The following is a 26,111-nucleotide window of genomic DNA, read 5'->3' as shown; positions in this document are numbered from 1 at the left end:
TATTTACCAATAAATCTGAAATATATTTCAAAACTGTGTTAATGCTTTTTGTTCAGTATTAAAATACAGTTTGACATAATATTTTACTTAAGAGAAGAGATGGCAAAACCAGTTTCCATCAAAAAAAAAATGCCATGTAGTTATTTTCATTAAGAACACATTCAAAAATGTATATTCTTCATTTGTTTTTCTAGCATTCCTATATGGACCAGGAAGAAAAACTTAGAGCTAAATATTGAAGATATTAAAATTATTGTGATATGAAAGAATCAAATCATATTAACTGTTGTCCTGTAAATAATTTAGATGCTGTAAATACAGGACATATGTCTAAAAATTTAAAATCACAACATTTTAATAAGATTTGGAACCTTCTTGGAGTATGATAGTAATAAAATGACAGAAACTCATACTTCTTAAATTTGGTCTTTAAAAATTAATATAGTTGAAAGTATGTCTTTTCTAAGAAAAACAAATGTGAAAATTTATCAAAGAGAAAATATTCAACAATTTAATTAACTGCTGACTTAATATTCAGACTGTGAGAAGACTGCCAACTTTGAGCACTTTTTGTTAGTTTTCCTTTTCCCTTTATTTAGAAAGTAGGAAAGCTGATGTCATAATTTTTGCAAAAGTCCCTCTGTTCTCCTAGCTGTCTCTGTGTTCGTTTCTTCTTGAGCTCTCTGCAGTCTGGCTTTCTCTGGAGTGTGCTGTAGCACCTGGAAGTGTTGGCTGTTTTCTCTGTCCTCCACATAACCCTGAACCTGGGGTGCAGAAGTGTTTTCTTGCTCTCACTGGTTTTGTAAAACCACTGTTACGACCTCCTCCCTCAGTATCTCCCGTCTCCATCCTGCCACCACCCCATCTTTGAAGCACGTTTTCTCAGATTGCAACATCCTACACTTCTCAGTGCCACAGTTTCCTACCATTCTCTTGATTCCTTCCTCATTTATTGTATTATATAGGAACTGATTTGCTATATTCGCTTCTTCCCCACTGCTTAACATTGTTCTTGGTGGCCTTAATTTAGCCATGTAGATTGTTGGTACCACACCCTAGCCTCTCACAACCTATCTTCTCCCTTTCAACAATTTTTACTTCTGCTCCAGAGGTCAGCAGCCTTTGCCTGTAAATGGCCAAATAGTGAATATTTTCAGTTTCCTGGTGATAGGGGCTTTGTTGCCACTGCTAAACACTGCAGTGCTGGCTTAAAAGCACGAACGAAAATAAATAAACAAGTGAACATGGCTGCGTTCAAGTAAAACTTTATTTACAAAAACAGGTGAAAAGTTGAGTGGGGATTTGCAAGATGAGGTAGTGAGCCACAGCTGGGGCAACAGTTCCAGGCAGAGGAAACAGCAAGTGCAAAGACAGGCAGGAGTTTGTCCGGCCTTCATCAAAAGCAGCAAAGAAGCCAGTGTGAATGGAGCACCGTGAGCCGGAGAGGAGTGGTGGTGGGAGATGCCTGGCAGATAAATGCGGGGACAGAGCTGGACCTCGTGGGACCTTGTAGGCCATGAGCAGGATTTTGGCTTTTGCTCAGAGCAGTTGGAGAGCCATCCGAGGTGCTGAGAAGTGAGGCAATGATCAGATTGACATGTTAACAGGATTATTCTGGCTTCTGTGGTAAGGGCAGTGAGAGGGGCAGGGTAGAAACCTCAAAATTTTTTTCCATATATGTACTGAAGGATTTGCTTCCAGATTGGATTTTCGGTATGAAAGAAAGTAGTCAAATTACACTGAAGTTTTATTTTTTTATCCTGAGCATCTGGAAAGATATGAAGATACCAGGTAGAGCAGGATTTAGGGGGAGGACTGTGAGTTCTTTGGGCTTGTTTAGTTTGAGCAAATGCAGCCGATGTTTGAGATGCGGACACTCATTGTAATTGTGTCCTTGATTTCATGATAAATAGATAGTTATTCTTTACTTAAAAAAAATAATTATTGACCTAGGTGAACTAACTGTTCCACTGAACACTTAACCAAAAATATATTACCAGGTATCTGGTGCTGACTGGCCCTGACTGGTGTACCCGGGCCTGGAGCTGCATCTATTAATATCCTTTATAATTCCAGTGATATCTAACTTATGAATAAGTTCATGAATAACTTTCATGTTTCTCCTCGATTTGGATCCTAAGATTACAGTATATCCTTTTTCATGTGCTTCATGTTTGTGTATATTATCCAGAGGAAATAAACTGATATTTTTAAGCACTTTCTGCATAAAAATAGTTATTGAAAAATATTGAGATAACATAACATAGCTACTAGCTACAGTTTTACATTGCACTTTTAAAATCATTTTAGTAGAATTTTAAGCTCATACATTTCCTGCCTATGGAGTGAATCAAATTTGTAAAGATACTTTATGCAAAAAATGAATAATCAGGAAGGGGTTTGAAAGATGAGAGCATTTGGGCTGGTGTATCTCTAGGGAAAATTCAGTTGCAAGTGTTAAGATAATATGATAGTAAGTTGCAAAGAGAGGATGATCTAATAAGTTTTCCATTTACTCTGTTCTCCAGAAAAGCAATGCATCTGTGTAGTAAATTTTTGAATAGGACATATTTTTAATTTGTCAAGATAAAACATTTGAAGTTCTCTCTCTAGTTATTCATTAAAAACAAATCCAAAGTAAATGAAATATGTTTTAAATTTAAATTCGTTGGAATATTGAAGAGGGAGAAGTCTCAAATGTAGGGGATTATATTCAACCTTGTATTGGAAATAACTGTTTTGTTTTTTTCACCGTATTCCTTACTAGCTATAATCATTCAGAAATGTAGAAATTCAGATTTGGAAAGAACTTTACACGATCCTCTTATAGGATCATGGAACCCAGTGTTATCAAACATTTTTTTCCACGATCCACAGTTTAAAAGAAAACAAAACGACAAAAAAACAGTGTGCTATGTGTGTATAAAACTCAAGTGAAAGTTTTACAAAGCTTTTAGTGGTTACCTTGAATGTGAAATGCACTTCAGTATATTTTATTGTTATTTTAAATGCTGCCTTGATCTGTACTTTAAAAAAAAGAATCCTTATCTGGTCCATTTTTTGGCATGAAGCAGGTTCCTTCCTGTGTAATAGCTCTAGTTTATCATAAATAACATAGCCTTTGTTTAATCTTAAATTGTAGGTAAATATTGTACTACTTTAAGACATTTAATATGTCTGTGTCTTGCTGATTAAATATGGAGTCACCTGAGCAGCCTGGTGGGCAGTTAGTTATTAGCAGTGGGGCTTTTTTTTTTGGCCTGGATTTTAGGAGGCAGAGTGGTAAGACTGCATTGGATTCTACACTGGGAACTACGGTGGTGCTATTCAGGTACTTTAACAGAGGAATTACCAATGGCCAGTTTTTGTCTTCTTCACCAGACACTTACACATTTAAATACAGAGTAGATAGGTATGTGCATTTTATATAAATTTAACTGAAAGATGATATTAGCTCAAAGCTCTATTAGGCCCTTATAGTTAAAATACAATGTGACAGTGCACCATCTTGAGATTTCTTTAATATGCAAGTCATCTGATGACAGCAGCTTCTCTTTCTTTCTTGATATTCCTGTTGCTTAAGGATATCTATGAGTGATCTTTGATTAGCTTTATATAAGTATTGGAAGATGGAATAGCAAAAAGATAAGGCAAGAAAGAAGAAAATGAAGAAAGTTGGAACAACTGATTGAAATACATAAAGTGAATGATATTGATGCAAAACAAAGTTTTTTTTTTTATTAAAGTGTAGTCAGTTTACACTGTTGTGTCAATTTCTAGTGTACAGCATAATAGTTCAGTCATACATATACATACATATATTCATTTTCATATTTTTTTATTATAGGTTATGACAAGATGTTGAGTATGATTCCCTGTGCTATGCAGTATGTTGTTTATCTAAGGAAACTTGAAATGAGTACTGATTTTTCCAAGAAGTGAAAATATGCAACAAGATAATCTCAAATTATTTTTCAAAGGAAACAAAGAATATTTCTAGATACTATACTTGATTTAGTAATATGTCTGTTATTTTCTTTCACATACATACTTTTATTAAAAATGAGCAGGAAAGGATATTAAAATAACTGTTCATTTACTTTTCTATTTTATTAACCATCTCAAATTCTGTATTTAGTCATTTATGACTTTTTCTTTCAAGCAAAAGAACTGATTTTTTCCTCCTAGTCTTTTGGTGTCACGTGATCAGTGTAGCTGGTAGCTGTATAGTTCACATTCACTGGTCACTTCTCCTCACTTTCTAACATCTTCCCAGATTGTAATTCTTCCAAGTGATAGGTATGTTGACCACCCAGAAGCCCCTTTGAATAATTTGAGCTTGCAGTTAGATCTGGACTGTTAGACGACATCATAATTCCTTCTTGTCAGTCCTGAATGTTACTAACCTGATCCTGTAGATACTGAAGCTAATGTAAAGTTGACTTTTAATCTGGAATCAGGAAATAGGGTGGGAATTTGAGAATAAGGATGGAAATCACGCTCAACGGAGTTGAATATGCTTTGACCTTCAGAACTGATCTTGTGTTCTAATGTCTTTTTTGTGTGTATTTTTGGAATAGTTTTAAAATTACCATGGATGGCATTGCATTCCCCACTGAATTTTCATGTAATAATTATATATATAATTTTTCAAAAAGTTATTAATTTTCATTCCTTTTTCTTAAGTATAAGCAATGAATTGCTTTTAAAAATAATTTAATGTTTAAAAGATTTTAAAAGATTTAAAAGTTTTTAAAGTTTAAAAAGATTTTCTGGTCACTTAAGGGAAAATATTTGAAATTTTATTAAAACAATTTTTTGATTTCTGATATTTTAAATTTTGAGTACTGAGTAGTGGCTTATTTGTCATTTATTAATGGGATACATAGTAAATATATTGTCAAAATACATCTCTTATGCAAGTTTAGAAATTTATTTGTTCAAATATCTAAAATTAGAACAGTTCAGATCAATTTATTTGACTTAGACAGCTAAGTCAAATTCCCAAATATTTTATGCCCAAATTATAAAAGTGTTTTTTAAGACAAGTAAAGAAAATCGAAGAATAAATGCTACAAGACTATTGACTTTGACAACAATGACTATATATACCTAGCTTTATCTGCTTATCTTTCTACTCAATTTAAAATAAAATGAACAATATATATTCAGAGATTCATATTACAAAGAAATAGTGTACACAAATACACACAACCTAAATTAGTATTTTTTTACTGGGGAGATTTTAAAAATGGTGTTGTTTTATTAAATGTATTACTTGTGTAATAAGAAACAGAGATAAAAAAATCAAATCATACGTGCAAATTTGCCTTTAGTTTTCTAGAAATGATAGTTTTATTTTGAATTTGGTTTTCAGTGCTTCTGTGTTTTCTATTTGAAAAGTTTTCTCTCTAGAAGTGACCAGCTTTGTCACAAAAGAGCTGAGTACTGGTTGAGCTGAAATTCCTGCCTAGAATGGTGCCATTTGACTGTTATACGTCTGAGACTAGTAAATATATATATATTTTAAATTAACAGATGAACTCAATGTTGGCATCCCTGTTGTGAGAAGGCTTGGCATAGTGCATGGCCTGACTTGGCTAGTGCTTGCTCTAGCTGTGAAATATAATTAACTGCTGATGAGAATATAAAAGTATCTGACTTACAAGCTGCCATTTTTGCATCCAAGTATGTGAATCAAATCCAACTACTTCAATCCTTGCACCACAGCAAACCTAAAAATGCAAAATCTACCTCATTTATAACCACAGCTATTGCTCAGAGCTGACAAACTGATTATGAGGATGTAGTGTACAATCTGTTTTGTATGAATACTCTGTTACTGTTATGATAACTTTGGCAGCATTGCCTCACCATGTTCAGTTTCAGAGATTGAGACTGTCATTCAAGAGAGAGAGGAAAACGATTAGGCCTAGGGTCAACTAAACTTTGGAAATATTTTAGCTTCAGAAGCAGCTTTTTCCCTCTTATAAATCTCATGCTTAATGCCTTAGAATTTAAATTTTTATTCTAGATAACTCATGCTGTTTCAGTTTATGAAAATTTATTTATTGATAGACTTGATACTACCTTTGAGCAAATTGCAGAGAAGAATGACTGCCAAGATGGATTATAACCTGTTTTCTCAAATGCTTTTCCCATTATCTTCTTTAAAATTTCTTTCTGAAAGCATCTTGGGGGCAACTGTAATTAGGTTAATTGTGTGCTCCCATATGTGCAGCTTATGGAGGTAGCAGGGAGCAGTCACAATGAGAACGTGGTGCAGCCCCCATGCTCTCGAGCCTGGCCACGCAGTCAGTATGAGGCTGACAGCTGTGGTGAACAGAACATCCTGTAAAGCCTCTGGTGTGAAAATGAATTGAGTTTTTATGGAGAATGATTAATGTAAGTTTTCGTAAAAGTAAACACAATTTTCAGCCCATGACGAAGTATTGAAAAGGGAAAAAAGGATGAAAGATGGATACTGTTGACCAGTGGAGAAGGCTTGAGAGAAATAGATAGTATCTGTGACTGGGTAAGACACTGTTTCCCAGACTCTATAAACATATCATCAATAATATAAGAATAAAAATTAAAGAGTTTAAAGTTTTCAAAGGAAACAAGCCCATCCTCAGTGTAATTGTTCATATGTAAAACATCCATGTGAAGACTATATTACATGGTTTGCTTAATAAATGAAAATTGTATAATTTCATTTAGTTTTGTATTTTTAGTTTTTTGTTTTTTTTTGTTTTTTTTTTTTTTTAGAGTGAAAGGAAATAGGGAAGCTCATGAAGGAAGGAAGGAAACGAGTACATCTTTATCCCAAGTAAAGATGATGCTAGCGTTTTTCTGCTGTATCAGTAACAGAATTCATTCAGAATTAACTTCACCTGAGCAAATGGCAGGTTAGAGAAAGTGGAGATTATTTTAGAATTGTGTAATGCAATATGATTGAACTTGGTCAAATGGTTTAGCTTTAACCATTATCATGTGCTTGCTGGCAAATTGCTTTCAAACTGGTTTTGACCCGGAACAGTATCATACATTTGATCATCAGGCTTGCATCTGAGCACTTCTTGACTTACTCAAAAAATAACTTACTTCCAAATGATTATTTCCAACTATTAATAAGATAGTGGTAATCATACTAAGAAAATTTTATCCCTGGTATAACCAGAAATTAGCCATTGCTTCCTCACTTGGACCTGAAATTTCCACCTCTATTTAGCTCTTCAACTCTTCGATCTGAAAACCTGAGATCCCACCTCCACTTGCAGATTTTACCTTGACATAATAGAAGAAAGTGGCCACTTCTGCTCACATTGTAATTTTTACTTTTCATTTAAACTTTGATAGCATGGAAATTCACCTTATTTTCACAGATTGTCTGAATTCTCTAAGTAGCCATACCAGTTATTTGAAGTCATTTAAACACAGATTGTGTGACAGCTGCTCATTTGGTATCTGTGAGATGGTGTCATTCAAGAAAGCCACTGAGTTATCATCCATGATCTAGCTTTCCTTCCTGTGCTGAACGACTGTGGGCAGAAGACTCATCACTGAGCTAAACTTTTGATGTTCTTTGGCAGCATAAGTTTAAACAGAGGTAGCAGGCAAATGAAACACATGAAATGTAAGAACACAGCCGTCTCCCTCTCTTCATCTTTAGTGTCACCCTTGAATTCATGGATGAAGCATGTGATCTCTGATATTGGCAAATTGAAGATTATTTTTCACACAGTTACAGTTATAGTAGAATTGTTTGCACATCAATGGTTTTATTTCAGACACATACAGGTATACTGAGCTTTGATGAAAATGTCTGTCCAAAAAGCTAAAAGAGTGCCTAACACTTAATGCTCAAAACCGACTTCATGAAAGACCTCTACTATGTGCTGAAGCCTCTGTGAGGGATGCAAAGACTTATGAAATACAGTTTCTGTTTTGTAGCATTGATGAGAAAGAAATTCTGTGTACTGAAGAAAAGATAGGCATTAGAGCTAGCTAATTAAAAAAAATAAACTGAATTCAAGGGTGACACTATGAGAAACAAACAAGATGAGAAGGAAGCTGCCAGTGTGTTTGCGTTCCATGAACTCAGGAGACAGAGGGGCTGAGACTGAGCTGCGCTCACCACATGCCCAGTTGCCGCATTATGGGCCCCCCTTCTTATGTTAATGATAACAGGAAATCCACATTTTACAGATGATAATCTACAATTAAGAATGAATCAAAAGCCTCACTTTCTCTACTTTGGAGAAATTTCTGGAGACGGTTTGAGAAAAAACTTTCATAGTGGGCCCAGGATGCTATCTGAAGGGGTTGGAATTGAATTGTAAAGAATGGACATTCTGTTAAGTCCATGAACTTGGGAATTTCGTGGGTACTGCAAACTCCCTTTGTAGATTATTGTAGTGTGTGTGAGAATCTAAGTGTTCTTTTGAATCCACATTTTCAATATGGTGGTCATCACTGCATGGGGAACATACTAAGGACAGGTCTTAGTAGAAATCATCCTTTTGTGGTGACTTCAAAAGCATTTGTGCCCTATGAGTTTGTTGCTTTTCTGCCCTCTGTTGCTCCCAGTGAAGGCTAAGCCACCCTAAACAATTGGATAAATTGAGTTTACCATCTATGGGGGTGAGTTGGGGGAGGCAGGAGACTTATGCAAAAATAAATAGCAGGAAAAAATGTAAGTTTTACGTGTGTAGTTATTTTATAGCAGACAATGAGTATTTGAAATTCAGAAGGGAGAAACATTGGTTTTGGCTAGTTATCACTGAATGTTTAGCTTACTGGAAAATTTAAAGTAGTATTAATTTGAAGAACTAGTAGATTATTTTACTGAAAGTTCTAGCTGTACGTTTCTGGCTGATGACTTGGTAAATGGATTTTGGTGACTTGAGTTTAGAAGTAGCATAATATAAACTGTTTTGACGGGTTGCTCAGGGAGAGCTATGCAGAAATTCCCTAGAAAAAAGAGGGAGCAGAGGCAGGGAGACTATTTACTAGACTCTTAAAGACCTGGACTATGATAATAGCAAAGGGAATGGCAAAGAAGAGACTCTCAGTGGAAGACTTGCTAGAACCTGGTAATTTTGGACATACAGAGATATATAGTAAGGCAGTTATTAACATTTCATTTTCATGTGGCAACATGCAAATTATTTTACTTTTATTGTCTTATTTAATCTTCTCAACCATTTTATAAAGTGTAGGTCCTCTTATGATTACAAATTAATTACTTTGCTTACGATCACACAGTTAATAATTACCAAGACTAGAACCTAAACCTTGGGTCTGTCTGAACCCCAGCCCTGCTGTAAAGGATGCTGACTCATCAGAGGCTAAAATAGTGATGCTAACGTTTTAATTTAGGAGACAGATGCCTATTAAAAGTCTGGCTTAATGTTGATCATTGGCATACATATAACACAAATTTTCTTCTTTTTTTCCCTCTTTTCTTTCCTTTTTCCTTCTTTCTTTCTTTCTTCTTCTTCTTCTTTTTTTTTTTTTTTTTCAGTGCGGCTTCATGACAGCATATCAGAAGAGGGCTTCCATTACTTGGTGTTTGATTTGTAAGTACAACACACTTTGTGTCTATTTTTGCTATCTATTTAAGACCATTTTGAATTAAACATGATTTTTCTTCGAGTTATAAATAGTCCAAATTAATGACCCTGTAATATTTTAAAATGTTCTTCAAGTGACATTCAACTCTTAATTATTTTGAAAAGAGGTGACTACTCAGCACTGTTTGTTTAAAATTTAAGTTAATCTTCCTAAGTGAAACAGATATGAGTCTGTTTCCTTTGGGATTATTCACTATGATATCGTAAATCGTTCTCAGTTTTACCGTGGGGTACAAAAATGGCTGGCATAAGCATAATGAATTTTTTTTAAAGTATCTGTAACTTATTATCTTATAAAAAGCAGACTCAGGAATCCTTGAGGCTGGTTAATTCAGGGTTTCAGCAACATCATCAAACTCCTGTCTTTTACCCCAGCTCATTGGCTTTGTTCTCAGACTGGCATGGTTCACATTATTACATGTAGACATGTTAATTTAGAGTGGAAGATACTGTCTCATTTCTTTTTAGAATGAAAAATTTACTCCCATTTCATCTCATTGGCCAGGACTAGGTCACATGCTACCCCTTGCCAATCACTGGCAAGGAGAATGGGATTGCCAGGATTGACTTAGACTAACCTGGATTTATAAACCAAGGTTCTACAATAGGAATGAAGGGAAAACAATGCTCTTATGTTCAGTGCATGAGGCATGTGCATTAAACTGAGAAAAGGCAGACTAACAGGAGAAAAGGCACAACATTTTTAATATTTGTGTGCACATGAGTTTACAGGAAATAAGTGAAACTGAAAGAAGCAGTTAGACTCAGGGTGTGAACTCTGTGTCTCAGATGGTGAGGATTGCTCTTCTCTCCCGGGTACATGGAGTAGATACCTTACTCAAAGGGAAGTTTATGTCTTGCTTTAGGCAGATTAAGGGGGGTTGGGTGGAGACTTCTTCCTGTATTTGTTGATTCTCAATTGCCTTTATCTCCAAATAATTCCTATGCCAAAGTGGCATGTTTGGGCGTGGCAGATTCTCATCCCCTTCAGCCCTAGAAGTGATTCAGGGTTAGATCAAATGTAAAAGGATACCATGACACATTTCCACAGTCATCAAGTTTTTTAGTATCTAGTTTAAATTATATAGATTTCTATAAAAGTAAGATTTCCTTACTAAATGGAGGGAATTATAAGAATCACATTGTTTAGAATAAAGTTCATTTTAAAAATGCATAATTTTTTTCTTCAGCACTTAATACTTGGTGCAGAACATATAATGAAAGCAGTTCATGTGAAAACAAAATAAGATTTTCTGTTGCAGTGGGTCATATCTGAAACGATGATATGTGTTTGTGTTATTAATGTCTCTGAAACCAAAATGTAGAGACTTCTGAAGGTGGACGTTTACACTTGAACCACAGTACTATGAAATATGTTGTGTCAGGCAACTGAATATCTACTTATATATTGAAGAGACCAGACTCTTCGCAATTATTCTTTAATGTTTAAAAGTATAGAGGAGAGTTAGCAGCAATTCTCATCAAAATGCTTTTCCAGTAATGAGATCAATAAACGACTTAGACCTAATCCAACAAAGCACCCAGCGTTAGAGACAATTGGAAAACAATGGTTGAAAGTATAGATTTTCAATGAGTAAAAAGAGATTATAACAAATATAAATAAATAATTCCTCTAAATTATCTAATTGTAGTGGCAATATTCTAGAAAGTGGAAAAGGAAGTAGCTTTAGAAAAAGCATATTTTAACCATAGTTAAGAAAAGTATGGTCTTTAAGATATCAATGAAGTACTCATACAGAAAAATTGGAAGTCACTTAGCCAATCAGTTCCAAGATAAAATAACTACTTGAATTCCTAAAGAAGGAATGTTCTCTGTGTTTGTCCTTTTGATGATGGTTTTGGCAGTGTGGTACATGTGCATACTTCCTGTGGAATGTCAGCTATTCAGAAACTAACGGGAAGTTCTATTTTTATAGGTGTGTTGAGTCTTCTTCTAAAGGAATACTTTTCCCTTTCTAAAAAGCAAAACAGAAGGGGCCAGTGAATTCTATGAGAAAAATAGTTTCTTCTTGCTATTTTTAATTTATATTTTTTATTCAAGTATCTCTCTACTGCCACCAACTACAAAGCATTAGTAGTCAATTTTGCAAATAGACTCAGGAATCAGTGGGAAAGCCCTGCATAAAAGCAAATATATCGTCACAGCATATATTGAACTGCCTGCTTTTTTAGAACCATCTTCCTCAAGATCTGTGCCTAGCAGGGTTTTCAGGCATACCTCAGCAACTCTGAGAGGCAAGAGATGTGGATTTATCTGAAACCTAAGGGAAGATAAGACAGTGAAGTAATGGAGCTGAAATTGTAGTCCACAAAAGAGAGGCCTAAAGGCAGAGCTGTTGTCCTTAGGGAATTTCTGGGACTGATGGGAAATAAGGCCTTGACAAGGGCAGTCATCTGAATGTGACATGTATATTCCTGGAACTGTACGTCACAAATATGTATTATGTGCATGTTAGGTGAAAACATGCAATGAGGTATAGAAATATCACTCTAAGTAAATGTGTAAGAGAATAACACTTGGGTTGAATTTTGGTAATTTCAACAGGGAACTAAAGTAGACAGATTAGATTAAGGTTTATTGGAAAGAGTGCTGACCCAGAATGAAAAGATTCAAGTTTCAGTCTCAAAGCTACCCAGGGCTAAATACTTAACATTATCCGTTCTGTAAGCCTTATTTTTCTTATAGAATGAGGCTGTGGGACCAAATGAAAAATGTGTTAGACATCTCTCAAGTTCTTTTCTAGTCTGTGAGGCCAGGATGTTGTTCTCATCAATTTGAGATTTCTGGTAGAATTATTAGGACTCCTGATGCCATTTTTAAATATTAGAAAATTTCTTACGATTCTAAACTATAGAGAAAATTGCCATCATTACATCTTTAAAAATAACACTTTTAGTAAAGACTCATCTTTGTATGTGAAGTATTTTTTTCTCTGTCTTAAAGTGCTTGCGTTTTTGTCCCCAGATAAGAAATGTTATTCATCAAATATAAGATAGGTGCCTACTGAAAGCAAGACACTTTGCCTAATGCTTTGGCATTGGGGGAAAGCAGTCTTTCTGGACGTTTTAAAATAAGTGTCCCATTTTGATAAATTCAAACAGGCATACTCTGAGAGAATCTGATGTGCTTCCCCCGCCCCAGTTTACCATTTTTGTACCAACCAGAAAGCCTGGTCAAGTTGCATGTTTCTGTAATTACTGTTAGGAAACCATGTATGTTTTTCATTTTTGCAAATTTGAAGTTATAATACTGAAAATACTTTTTCAGACTACACCCCTTGGACTGGGCAGCTGATAGTTTTATTGGTAATAATGGGACTAACGGATAAGTCAGACACCACCCTTTTTCAAAGACTGTAGTTGAGAAAGGGGATTAGGTGGCTTCAGAATGTCTATGGTATAGGCATAATGTGGTGAACACTGTAAGTTACCCAGGGGTTTGGGAGAGCAAGCCAACATTCATTTAGTTGCAGAGATCAGGACACCCAGTGGGAAGGACCGGACTGAAGCTGAGGCAGGCATAATTATGTCCTGGGGAATGTTTCTTCATTCACCAAACATACACTCAGTATGTACTTACTCTGTACCAGGGGCTGCAGATTGAAGGGAAGGTGAATGACCATTTTTGTCTTCAAAAGAATGAAAAGCAGTTTCCCACTTGTTATGTTATGACATTATTTCACCTACCAGAATGTTTGGTTATGTAACCAACAGGTCAGCAGCATTTACAAAATACACACAGATATAACATAACAAGTTTCATGGTATCTGTGAAAACATCTGATGTGTGCCCTAGTCACTTGGCCATCTTTATGGTAATTTGGTAAAATTCTTCTATTATGCTGATAATACTCTCTTTTATTTCACAAGGCAGACGTATTCCAGTGACTGTTCAGTCTTTTAGAGGGTGGAAGGCTAGTTTGATTTTTCTGAATACCTTCTGCCTATTATTTGCAGCAAATTTTATCCTTCTTAAAACCTCAGAAGTGTAATATTTCCTTTGATTTACATCACTGTAACAGTGTATATAACAAACAGAGCAAAAATAATTTTACACTCAGATCAAAATGTGAAAGCACAGGTTTGAAGACTATTTACTGTAGTAAAACACTACTTGAGTACAAGTCTCTAGGTTAATCTCCTGTAAAGAGAGATAGAAAAAGTCAGTAATTACAGTAAAGGATGATTTGTGCCATAGTATTTTTGCTGTGTACACAGCTTGAAGAAAAGAGAAATTAGATTGGAGGCGGAGAACCCACTTAGAAGTTGGCTGCACTAACATCCAGGTAGAAGATAGTAAATCTCGGAAGTATATAAGATGTTCGTAGGAATAAAAAAAGTAAAAAGGTACAGTTGGCCCTCTATATCTTCATCTTTCACATTCACAATTTCAACCAAACAAAGATCGAAAATATTTGAGAGAAATTCCAAAGTTCTAAAGAGCAAAACTTGAATTTACTGTAGCTGACAACTATTTACATAGCTTTTATGTTGTATTAGGTATTGTAAGTAATCTAGAGATGGTTTAAAGTATAAGGGAGGATGTGTGTAGGTCATTTATAAATACTGTACCATTTTATATAAGGGACTTTGGTATCTGCTGAGGATCCTAGGACCAGTCCCCAAAGGGTGCCAAGGGATGACTGTATAATCCCTCTGAAAATAGTTTTTAGAACAAAGTTGAGTCTACAAATGTTGCTTTTAGTTAGCAACTTATATACAGGAAACAATCAATTTAGTTAAAATGGAGGATATTTTAAATAACAAAGAAATCCTGATGCTGTAAAGATACTGCATTTCTTATTTGTTTTTAAAAACAGAATTGTGTTTTTAAACACTTTGGCTATTGTGAAAGAGGAATTTAATAGTCCATCATATTGGAAATCTATAAATCTAGAACTGTAGAAGTTCACTGTTGGGAAAATACACGTTTCACAAGATTATCCTGAACAAGTTCAGTGTTCTCTTTGTTGGCAAATTAATAAAATGGTAATGATTCTGTTACAGGCATACTGTTTTATTGCACTTTGCTTTATTGTGTGTCTCAGAGAGTGCATTTTTTACAAATTGAAAGTTTGTGGTAACCCTGCATCGGGCAAGTTTATCAGTGCCATTTTTTTCCAACAACATTTGCTCACTTCATATCTCTGTATCACATTTTGGTAATTCTCCCAATATTTCAAAACCCTCCACCAGAAAAAAAGATGATGTCTTGCTGAAGACTCAGGTAATGGTTAGCATTTTTTAGCAATAAGGTATTTTTTAATTAAGATGTGTACTTTTTTTAAGATCTAATGCTCTTGGACACTTAATAGAATATAGTATGGTCTAAAAACAACTGTTATGTGCACTGGGAAACCAAAAAATTCTTGTGACTTGCTTTATTGTGATATTCACTTCTATTGTGGTGGTCTGGAATTGAGCCTGCAGTATCTCCGAGGTATATCTGTATAATTTTTAAGAAAAAACCTTTTAAATGATCATGACATCCTGTACTTTTAATAGACAGGGATAGAGATACTCATATCCTTTTTATTCTTTTCTGAATGAAAGGCAAAATTAACACTCAACTTTTCTCATGTATTATGGTACTGCTCCAAGGTGGCAAACTCAACCCTTTGACCCACACATGTCATAGTTCTTTTATGTTAATAGACACTTTCAGTTTATGTGGGATAAGATGTAACCTTGTCTCATAAGGTATAACTATGTCTCATGAATACTCTGTAGTTGACAGCCTACAGGAGGAAGGAGGCTATTCAAGATGAGTACTATCTAATGGCTTCTTTAGAATATTGTCAGGGATAATTGTCTTAAATTCCAGAGGGTCTGTTTCTGTTTCACTTATTTGTTCACTGTAGTCATTTTCATTCTTTAATATAAATTTGGATTGCTTGATACTCTGTCTATTCCCATATTTATCTTTATGAATTAGGAAAAATGGTTGTATAATTTAGGACTTCAGGAAACAGTTGTTTTTTTTTTTAATTTATACTTTTAATAAACTTCAGTTTTCTCAGAGCAGTTTTGAGTTTAGAGCAAAATTGAGCAGAAAGTTCTGAGGATTCCCATACTCCTCTCCCCAAAATGCACATCCTCACCACTGCTGACTCCCACACCGCAGTGATATACTTGTTGCAGTTGGTGGATTTGCATTGATGCTTCATTGTCACCCAGAGTTCATTCGTGTTTACTCTTGATATTATGCATTGACTGGGCTTTTGACAAGTATATAATGACATGTATCCACCATTGTATTTCAAACAGAATAATTTCATTGTCTTAAAAATCCTTTGTACTCCAACTGTTCATCTCAACCTCCTCTCTAATCCCTGCAAACAACTAATCATTTTACTGTCGCTAGAGTTTTGCTTTTTCCAGAATGTCATAGTTGGAATAATACACTATGTGACCTTTTCAGATTGGCTTCTTCCCCGTAGCTGTTTACATTTATATTTTCTTCATGTTTTTTCATGGCTTGATAGTTATATCTTTTTAGCACTGAATATTCAATTCTCTATATGAACCACAGTTTGTTTATCCACTCACCTACTAAAGAACATCTTGGTTGCATCCAAATTTTGGCAATTGTGAATAAAGCTGCTGTGAACATCCGTGTGTTTGTGTGGACTTAAGTTTTCAATTCCTTTGGGTAAATAAATACCAAGAAGCACAATTACTAGATTGTATGGTGAGTGTGGTTAGTTTTATGAGAAACTGCTAAACTGTCTTTTTAAAGTGGCTGTATCACTTTATATTACTATCACCAATGAATGAGAGTTCCTGTTGCTCCACATCCTGTCGACATTTAGTGTTGTCAGTGGTTTGGACTTTGGCCACTCTAATAGATGTGTAGTGGTATCTTGATTTAATTTGCAATTGTCCAATGATGTATGATGTGGAGCATCTTTTCATATGCTTCTTTGCCACCTGCATATCTTCTTTGGTGAGGTATCCCTTCTAATCCCTTGCCCACTTTGTAATCAGATTGTTTATTTTCTTATGGTTGAGTTTTAAGAATTCTTTGTACAGCTTAGATAACAGTCCTTTATCAAATGTCTTTGCAAGTATTTTTTTCCCAGTCTGTAACCTGTCTTCTCATTCTCTTGACAGTGTCTTTTGCAGAGCAGAAGTTTTTACTTTAAATTAAGTTCACCTTATCAGTTCTTTTTTTCACAGGCTATGCCTTTGATGTATCTAAAAGTCATCCCCATGTAGAAGAGCATCTAGACATTCTCTTATGTTATCTTCCAGGAATTTTATAGTTTTGAGTTTTACATTTCGGTCTTTGATTCTTTCTTTCTTTTCTTTTTTTTTTTTTTTGGTTTGTTTTTGTTAATTGTATAGCGCAGGGAACCATACTCTATATCCTGCAATAACCTATAATGGAAAAGAATCTTAAAAATATACATATATGACTAAATCACCCTGCTACACACTCGAAACTATTGTAAATCAGCTATATTTCAACAAAAAAATAAGATCAGCAAACAAATGGGTATATCCACATTGATTACACCCAGTAACACTCTGAGAACATGCAAAAAGCTGGAAAAGAATGTACAGAAATAAAATTCGTTCACACTGTTGAAATTTGGCAGAGACACATTTAAAAAATTTCCTTTAATGTTCTAACGTGGTTTTACTATTTAAAAATATGACAGTGATATTTTATATTTATGTAATATTTATATAGTAATATTAGTAATGTATAACATTTGAGTACCAAGTTCAAATTTTATTAAAATACATCTTTCACATATTAAAAAGAGAAGATGTGCATCCCATACAGCTACTTACTCCATTTGAAAAACCACTCCCAGAAGTATGATGTTAGGGTTAGTGTTAGGTAAAAGCCACCAGAGAGCCACAGATAGTGGGAGAGTAGATGCTTGAAGGATGAGGCTTTCATGGAAAATTGAAAGTAGCAGGATGTGCTAATATGTAGGTCAGAGAATTGTAGACTGGGTAATCTGTTCATAATGCAAAAGCAGCAAAGGTAATAGGAAAATTAATATAAACATTAGGAAGAACTTCTGAGCTTTAGTAGTATTGTGTTGAGTTGTATATATTCATGTTTTAAAATAAAAGCTTTTATCTGAAAACCTATGGCTACTAACCCCTTGGAGAAACAGAAATGCTTATAGAAAGAAGGAAAGAATATTTACAGCAGAAGGCAGGAGGTGAAGCACCCTGTGGAATATAGAATATATGACTGAGAAGAAGAAACATGATTTATGTTAAACTTTTAAAGATGCATTGTGGGAAATTTGTGATTTGGGATGGAAAATTATGTGTAATAGCATTTTAATGAGTTTTAATAGCATAAAAATTATATTTTACAATTAAAAATAGTCTTGTAAAGATTTTTTAACTTGAAGTCCATGAATGGGTTTAGATTGATATACAACCCCCCTGAAAGTTTACAGCAAGTTTAAATATGTGCAAGTGAGCATTTCCAGGGGGAGAGAAATCTGTGGTTTTTATCAAATATTCTTAGCTGTTGCAAAGCTAAATTTGGTATTCTACCATCTCCACTGATACGTTACAGAAAAAGAGAATAGATGGTAATTATAGATAGATAAAGCTATTATATATATGGAGGAGGGGAGAGAGAGACTATTGCATATAGTTTCAGTCTTGTTGACTCCTCCTAATGTGAGTCTTCTAAATACATTATTGTAAACTCTCAGTTGAAATGAAATTAGGTAATACAAACATTGAAAAGCCTGTAATTTATGGTCATTGAGGATCATAGTATGTAGGATTGTGATTCATTTTGAGTTAATTTTTGTGAAAGATGTAAAGTCTGTGTCTAGGTTCTTTTTGTTTGTTTGGTTTTTGTTTTTTGATGTATGCCTATCCAGTTTTTCCAGCATCATTTGCTGAAGAGTCTTTCTGCATTATATTGCCTTTGCTCCTTTGTCCAAGTTGAGAGACTATATTTATATGGGTTCATGTCTGGGCTTTCTGTTTTGTACAATGAGTTTGTTTTTTCTTTCATTAATACCACATTTTCTTGATTACTTGAAATCAGGTAGTGTCAGTCCTTCAACTTTGTCTTTCTTGGTAAATGTTGTGTTGGCTACACTGGGTCTTTTGGCTCTCTATATAAACTTTAGAATCAGTTTGTTAATATTCACAAAATGACGTGCTAAGATTTTAAGTGGGATTATGTTGATCAAGTTGATAAGAACTGTCATCTTGACATCCTTCTCATAGACAAGGATTATCTCTCCAGTTATTTAGTTATTTTTTTAAATCTTTAATCAGATTTTTATAGTTTTCCTCAACTAGGTCTTTGACATATTTTAGTAGACTTATACCAAGTGTTTCATTTTTAGGGAGTATAATGTAAATGGTAATGTAAGTGGTGAAGTGTTTTTAATTTGAATTTCACTTGGTCACTTCTGGCATATAGAAAAGCTGGACTTCTGTATTTTAACCTTACATCCTGTAATTGGTGATAATTGCTTATTAATTTCAGAAGTTTTGTTGTCAGTTCTTTAGAATTTTCTACATAGATAGTCATATCATCTGTGAACAAAGATCATTTTATTTCTTCCTTCCTAATTTGTATACCTTTTATTTCTTTTTCTTATTTTATTGCATTAACTAGGACTTTTAGTATGATGTTAGAAAGGGGTGATGAAAGGGGACATCTTTGCCTTGCTTCTGGTCTTAGTGGGAAAGCTTCACTGTTTCTCACTATTCAATTTGATGTTAGCTTATGGTATTTTGTAGATGTTCTTTATGATGTTGGGAAGGCAACTTCTGTTCCTAGTTTGCTGAGAGTTATTATCATGAATAGGTATGGAATTTTGTCAGATGTTTTTTCTGCATCAACTGGTGTGATTTTTCTGTTTTTGCCTATTGATGTGATTGATGGATAACATTTATTGATTTTCAAATGTTAAACCAGCCTTGCATACCTGAAATGTAAATTTCTTTTGCTTGTGGTATATAAATTGTTGGATTCATTTTGCTAATGTTTTGTTAAGGATTTTTGTATCTATGTTCATGAGGGATATTGATTGGTATTCTTCCTTCTTGTAGTGCTTTTATCTCATTTTAGTATTAGAGTAATGGTGACCTCATAGAATGTGTTGCAGTGTGTTCACTCTGCTTCTGTCTTCTATGTGAAATTGTGAAGAATTGGTATCACTTCTTCCTTAAGTGTTTGGTATAATTTACCAGTGAATCCATCTGGGCCTGGTGCTTTCTGTTTTGGAAGGTTTTATTTATTGATTCAATTTCTTTAATAGATAGGCCTATTCAGATTGTCTGTTTCTTCCTGTGTGATTTTAGCAGATTGTGTCTTTCAAGGAATTGGTCGATTTTATCTAGGTTATCAAACATGTGGGCATGGAGTTATTCACAGTGTTTCTTTATTGTCCTTTTAATGTTCATGGTATCTATAGTAATGTCTCCTCTTTCATTTCTGATATTAGTAATTTGTGTCTTCTCTCTTTTTCCTTAGTTAAACTAGCTATAGGCTTATCCATTTTATTAATCTTTTCACAGAACTGGCTTTTTAGCTTTAGTTGATTTTCTCTATTAATTGCTTGTTTCCAATTTTTATTATTTCTTTTCTTCTGCTTACTTTGAATTTAATTGCTCTTCTTTTTCTTGTTTCCTAGTGGAAGTTTAGAGTATTTATTTTATATCTTCCTTTCTAATATGCACATTCAGTGCACATATAAATTTCCTTCTATGTAGTGCATCCCACAAATTTTGACAAGTTGTATTTTTCAGTTAATTCAAAATATTTTAAAATTTCTTTTGATTTCATTCCTGATTCGTGCTGTTTGTTCTCCTAGTATTTTGGATCTTTCAGTTTTCTTTTTGTTATTGTTCTAGTTTAATTTCATTGTATGATTTCTGATCTTCTAAACTTGTTAAGGTGTGCTTTATGACCCAGAAGTTGGTCTATCTTGGTGAATGTTCCATATGAGCTGGGGAAGAATATGTTTTATACTGTTGTTGGTTGAAGTAGTCACTGATGTCAGTTATATCCAGTTGATTTATGGTGCTCATGAGTTCAACTATGTTGTTAATGATTTTCTGCCTGCTAGATCAGTCCATTTCTTATAGCAGGGTTTTAAAATCTCCAGCTACAATAGTAGATTCACATTATTTCTTTCTATAGTTCCACCAGTGTTTGTCTTACATATTTTGATGTTGTATTGTTAGGCACATATACATTAAGAATTGATATATATTCTTGGAATATTGACCCTTTTGTCATTAAATAATGCCATCTTTTTCTCTGATAATTTTCCTTGCCCTTAAGTCTGCTCTATTATTAATATAGCTACTTTCATTTTGTTTTCTTCAATTAGTGTTAGCATGTTATATCATTCTCCAATCTAGTCTTAATCTGTGTCTTTATAATTAAAGTGAATTTCTCTCTGACAATGTATAGTTGGATCTTGTTTTTTAATCCACTCTGTCTCTTTCAATTGGTGTATTTAGTTCATTGATGTTTAAAGGGTTATTTATATAGTTGGATTAACATCTATCATATTTGTTACTATTTTCTATTTGCTTCCATTGTTCTTTGTTACTGTTGTTGTCTTCCACACATTTTTATGGAAGTTTTCATTGTCATTTCCTCAGGCTCAAAGGTTCTTTCCTCTGCCATGTCCAGTCTACTCATGAGCACATCCGTGGCATTCTTCATTACTGTTACAGTGGTTTCTGTTTTATCCCAGAATTTCTTTTTGATTGTTTCTCAGTTTCCATCCCTCTACTTACATTACCCATCTGTTCTTGCATGTTTTCTACTTTTTCCATTAATATCCTTAGCACATTAATCATAGCATATTAACCATAGTGTAAAATTCCTGGTCTGGTAACTGTAACATCCTTGCCATATCTGATTCTGGCTGAGATGCTTGTTAAATTTCTTTAAAGTGTGTTTTTGCCTTCTGGTACATCTTATAATTTTTTGTTGAAAGGTGGACACTGATGTCTGAGTAAAAGTAACTGTGGTTAGTAAGCCTTTAGTAATGTATTGGTAAGGTGCTGGCAGGGGGGAAGTGCTCTGTAGTCCTCTGAGTGGTCTCAGTCTTTTGCTTAGTCTCATTCCTTGCACTGTGAATTTCACCAGTGCTTCTCAGTTTTGCTTTGGTTTTTCTTCCCCCTTAGGAGGGACAGGATAGCTAGAGAAAGCTGGAGTTGGGTGTTTCTTTTCTTTAGCTTGTATTCCTCCAAGCCAGTTAGGCCCTGTTAATACCATAGCAGTTTAGGCTCTGGTAAAATCTCATTAAGGCAGCCCTTGCTAAAAAGAACAGAATGCTCTGCCATTTTTCAAAATGATTACTTTTCTCTTCTCATTGCTGGAAACACAAGAGAATTTTTCTCTGATAAGTCCTGTGAGGACCTGATTGAGCTCCCTGAGGTAAACTTTGAGAAGTCTGGGGGCCTCCCATGACTGGTTGCCCCTGGAGTTTTATGTTCCAGGCTTATCCACACTGAACCTCCAGCAGCTTGTCAGTTACAGTTCACACTTGCCTACCGTCACACTAGTTCCTGCAGAGGTGTCTGTTCTAGGAAGTTGTGGTCTTCTGTATATGCCTGTCTGTCTCTCCAGTTTTGGGTCGGATCTATGAAGAATTGTTAATTTTTCAGTTTCTTTAGCTTTTTACTTGTTATTAGGACAGAGTGACACCACTTAAGTGCCTTACATGCCAGACCAGAAATCACAAGACCATATAATTTTTTTTAATCTTGAATTTTATAAAATTAATTAGAAATTCCAAAATTGTTTGGAATTGAAAAGGCAAGCAAGGCATAGTCATTCATTAGCTGGACTTCAAAAGTCAAGGCTAGAAATTAAAATTTTTAAGATGTATTTTTAAAATAATAGAGGTCTGAGCTATGTGTGTCTCATGTACTATAGGCTGCCAAGATTGATAAAGTACTGTAAGCATTTCTCAGAAAACAACTGAAACTATTCTTACTTCATGGAAATTGTTGTGCAGAGTCATTAAAGAGATTTACTGCCTCTTGCTCAACCAGATTCTGAAAGCCCAATTTTCTCAAAAAGTTAATTAAGTATAAAATCTTGGACGCTTATTAAAGTGCTGCCTCCTTCAGTAGATGCCTTTCAGCTCCTGGGTCAGATGGCTCTCTTTGGAAAAGGCTATCTTGGGTATTAATTGTCATTTTAGAGACAGTGTCTATGGACTGTCAGTGACATTCTGCTATGTAAGAGAATCTGGAAAAGTCACAGTTTAAAAGATGTTGGACTAAGTTTAGCAATCAGCTTCTTCAGGATATGATGATATTTTCTGCCACACTCTCATCAACTCCATCTGCCAGCCTGGACTTTGTAGGCAGGAAGCCCAAGTCCTACGTGATCCCTGCTTACTTTTCACTTCTACTTGGACCCCCAAACTTGACAGGTGCTGCTGTTGGTTTACCTAGCTTTCCCCCAAGCTTTGGTACTTTAGACGTTCTCTATAAATAGATTTGCTATTATAATGCATTCATCCAATGACTAGAATACTGATTGGGTGCTAATTATATGCCAGGCACTTTGCTAAATAGTAGAGATTAAAGTATGAATAAGACATAGTCCCTGCCCACTAGAAGGTTTCAGCCTAATCAGGAAGAGAGATAATAAACTATGGTGAGCCCTAAGATGGAGTGAGCTCGTGGGGAGGAATGGTGCCTAATGACCACAGGAGTGAGAGCATGGAGGGGGAGACTCTCTGCTGAGGTCTAGAGAATAAGGAAAATTTAGTCCATCCTAGATTCCATCTCCTTTCTGCAATGCCAGGACCAACAACATGTGCAAGGCCCACGGGAGAGAGAGACTGTAGACAGTTGTAACATTTGTACCTCAGTCTGGATGAGCCATTAAGGTTGAGGGGAGAGAGGGGGTATCGTGAAACTGTGGGACAGAAGAAGCAGGCAGGGGCCAGTTCTCAATGCCCCTTCCTCATTTATCACTCCTTGAACTAAAACCTGATTTTTAAAAAGGAGAATTAAGGGGAATGTTGTAATGAGATACTTGAGAAAAGTCATTCCAGGTACAAGTCTGGGAGCGTATTGGCATCCTAGTGTCAGATCCTGGTTTCTGTATTGAAGCAGTGCGGTGGAAATGCAGAAACGTGGAAAGCTTTGAGAGTAATTTAAGAGGTAGAAGTAATAGATAGAATGATTAACTGAACCTGAAACTCTTTTGTTGATGTCTTCTGTTGAGTTAAACATTCCATTTCTAAAATAACTACAATAATCTGATGAGAGAAAAGAACAGTTTCTCTCTTTAATGTGTTGGCTAGCTAATTGATAGCTGTGTAATTGAGAATAGTTAAAACAACATTTTGTTAAGACAGCAGACTCAGAAAGTTACCAGTTCAGTGTTTTGAAATTCTAGCTATGTGAATAAAATAAGTAAAACATCCAAAAGTATGTGACTTTTGACAAACAAGCAGATTTTGAGGGGGTAAAAAACACCTCTTTGCTAACTACAGCAAGGATATAAACAGCACTAAAACATAATAGGCACTCAGTAAACATTTATTGGATAAATGACTTGAGTTCTTTGATATTTTAAATAAGTCTGAAAAAAGTGAAAAGAATTATTGAGGCTATGTCAATTTCAAATGCATATATTCATTCTTGGTGTATATGTATATAACATACACTCCTATTGTGTGATGTGTGCCAGTTCTGTGAGGGTATAGGGCAAAAATGTGAAAATTACTGATTTGCTAATTGGTTTGATTTAGAGAAGTTCAACTGAAATTTTTAAAACATTAAATATGGCCACTCATGATTTACTGATAATTTTGTAGATAGTATTTGGCTGATAATATAATTTCAATATGAATTAATATTTAAACATTGTCTGTTTTATAATGCCTGTGTAATTGTCAGTCTTTCAGCCCACCTGCCTCCCTGTCAAACCATCAATCTCTTTAGCCCTCCAGCCAGCCATTTATGTATTTCTGCTGTGTGTGTATTTTGTATGTGTTGGTATGGCTATAAATTTGTTAAGATGTTGGCAGACAAGAATAATTGTTTCAAGGAAGATCTCTCTTTTGTTTAAAAAAATATATTAGAGAAGTCTGATTTATCATAAATGCTTTAGAATTTTTTGAATTCCAAATCAGTAACCTACAATCAGGACTTTTATTGAATCCTCAGAGGAAAAGCTTTCAGCATAGAATTTGGAAGAAAGTTATAATTCATGGTCTTGATCATTTTTCTCCTTTGCTACTGTAGTGATAAGTATGTTTTTGAAAGTTTTATATATAGATTTACTGCCTTGAATCATGATTTTTTTCATCAACTTTCACTGTAATTTCTCATATCTTGCTAAAAGGGAGGATAGGGAATCAGATCTTAACAATTTTTTTTAAAGGGAGAAGCTATCATTCCCTTTCAAGAACATACTGTTTTTATCCATACTTAATATTTTTATATTTATGGGCTTGCTGTTGCCCTTGGTAAGAAATGAAACCAATTCACTACCAAGTTAACCTGTCTGTCTTCTCCTCATTTCTACTTATGTGTCTTTATTTCCCAGTGTTTTGCTCAGTTTCTGGAACTAGAAGGTATTCAATAAATGATTGTTGAGCTAAACTGAACCCTCCAGATCCTGAATTCATTTATTCAACCACTTATTTATTCAACAAATACGTTTAGTGTTTATTACATAGTTGATACAGTGCTGGTCCCTGGGGCCCACAATGAGTTAGGTTTTATCTTCTCTTCAAGGCACTTGAAGGTTTTTTAGTTATTCTTGAGACAACATGCATATATGCAAAATACCATAGAGGTAATTCAGATTTACTATATAGATAATTTTCTTTGATCCTTCTAGGTCATTTTTTGCTAGATCTTCCTCATCTCCTAGACAATCCAAAACTTGTTCCTCTGGCACCTCTATTTTCTGTTGATATTTACTTCCTGAGTATCTCGTCCGCTAAAATGGCTTTAAATCCCATCTGTAAACTAAAGACAGCCAAACTGATCACTGCAGCTCAGACCTCTACCTGAATTCCTGTTGCCTCCTCACCATCTCTACTTGGATGTCTCACTGGCATTTCAAATTAAAAATGTCTGAAACTGACCTCATTTCTCCTCGGCCAAACTTGCTCCTGCCAGTTAGTGACAACTCTACCTTTGCAGTTTCCCAGGCCCCAACATTGTAGTAATTACTAACTTTCTCTCTTTCTTTCTTTCTCTCTTTCTTTCTTTCTTTTTTGCATACTATATCTAATTCATCAACAGCAACTCCTGTTAATTTTAAAATATACTCGGAATTCAGTAACTCATCACCATGTCCACAGCACTACCTTGGCCCAAGCCACTGTCATCTCTTGCCTGGATCACTGTAATAGCATCGTAACTAGTTGTTCCCTGCTTCTGCCCTGGCCTTCCTGCATCTATTCTCAACACAGCAGCCAAAGGCTACTCTGCTCAGAGCCTCTATTGTCT

The 26,111-nt window shown here is 34.8% G+C and overlaps 1 protein-coding gene across 11 annotated transcripts in view; it reads left to right on the top strand.

The window, feature by feature from the left end:
- Window positions 1–26,111, top strand: part of CAMK2D (calcium/calmodulin dependent protein kinase II delta) — a 286,632-nt gene that overhangs the window by 130,715 nt on the left and 129,806 nt on the right. For all 11 annotated transcript variants that reach the window (XM_032462294.1, XM_032462269.1, XM_032462239.1 and 8 more), the window contains exon 4: window positions 9,527–9,581. In XM_032462294.1, the coding sequence (XP_032318185.1) occupies window positions 9,527–9,581 (55 nt within the window). The remainder of the gene's footprint in view (window positions 1–9,526; window positions 9,582–26,111) is intronic.

Source organism: Camelus ferus, chromosome 2 (genome assembly GCF_009834535.1).
Source record: "Camelus ferus isolate YT-003-E chromosome 2, BCGSAC_Cfer_1.0, whole genome shotgun sequence".
Classification (NCBI taxonomy): domain Eukaryota; kingdom Metazoa; phylum Chordata; class Mammalia; order Artiodactyla; family Camelidae; genus Camelus; species Camelus ferus.
Note: the sequence above shows the minus strand (reverse complement) of the source record. Positions and strands in the feature narration are given on the sequence as shown.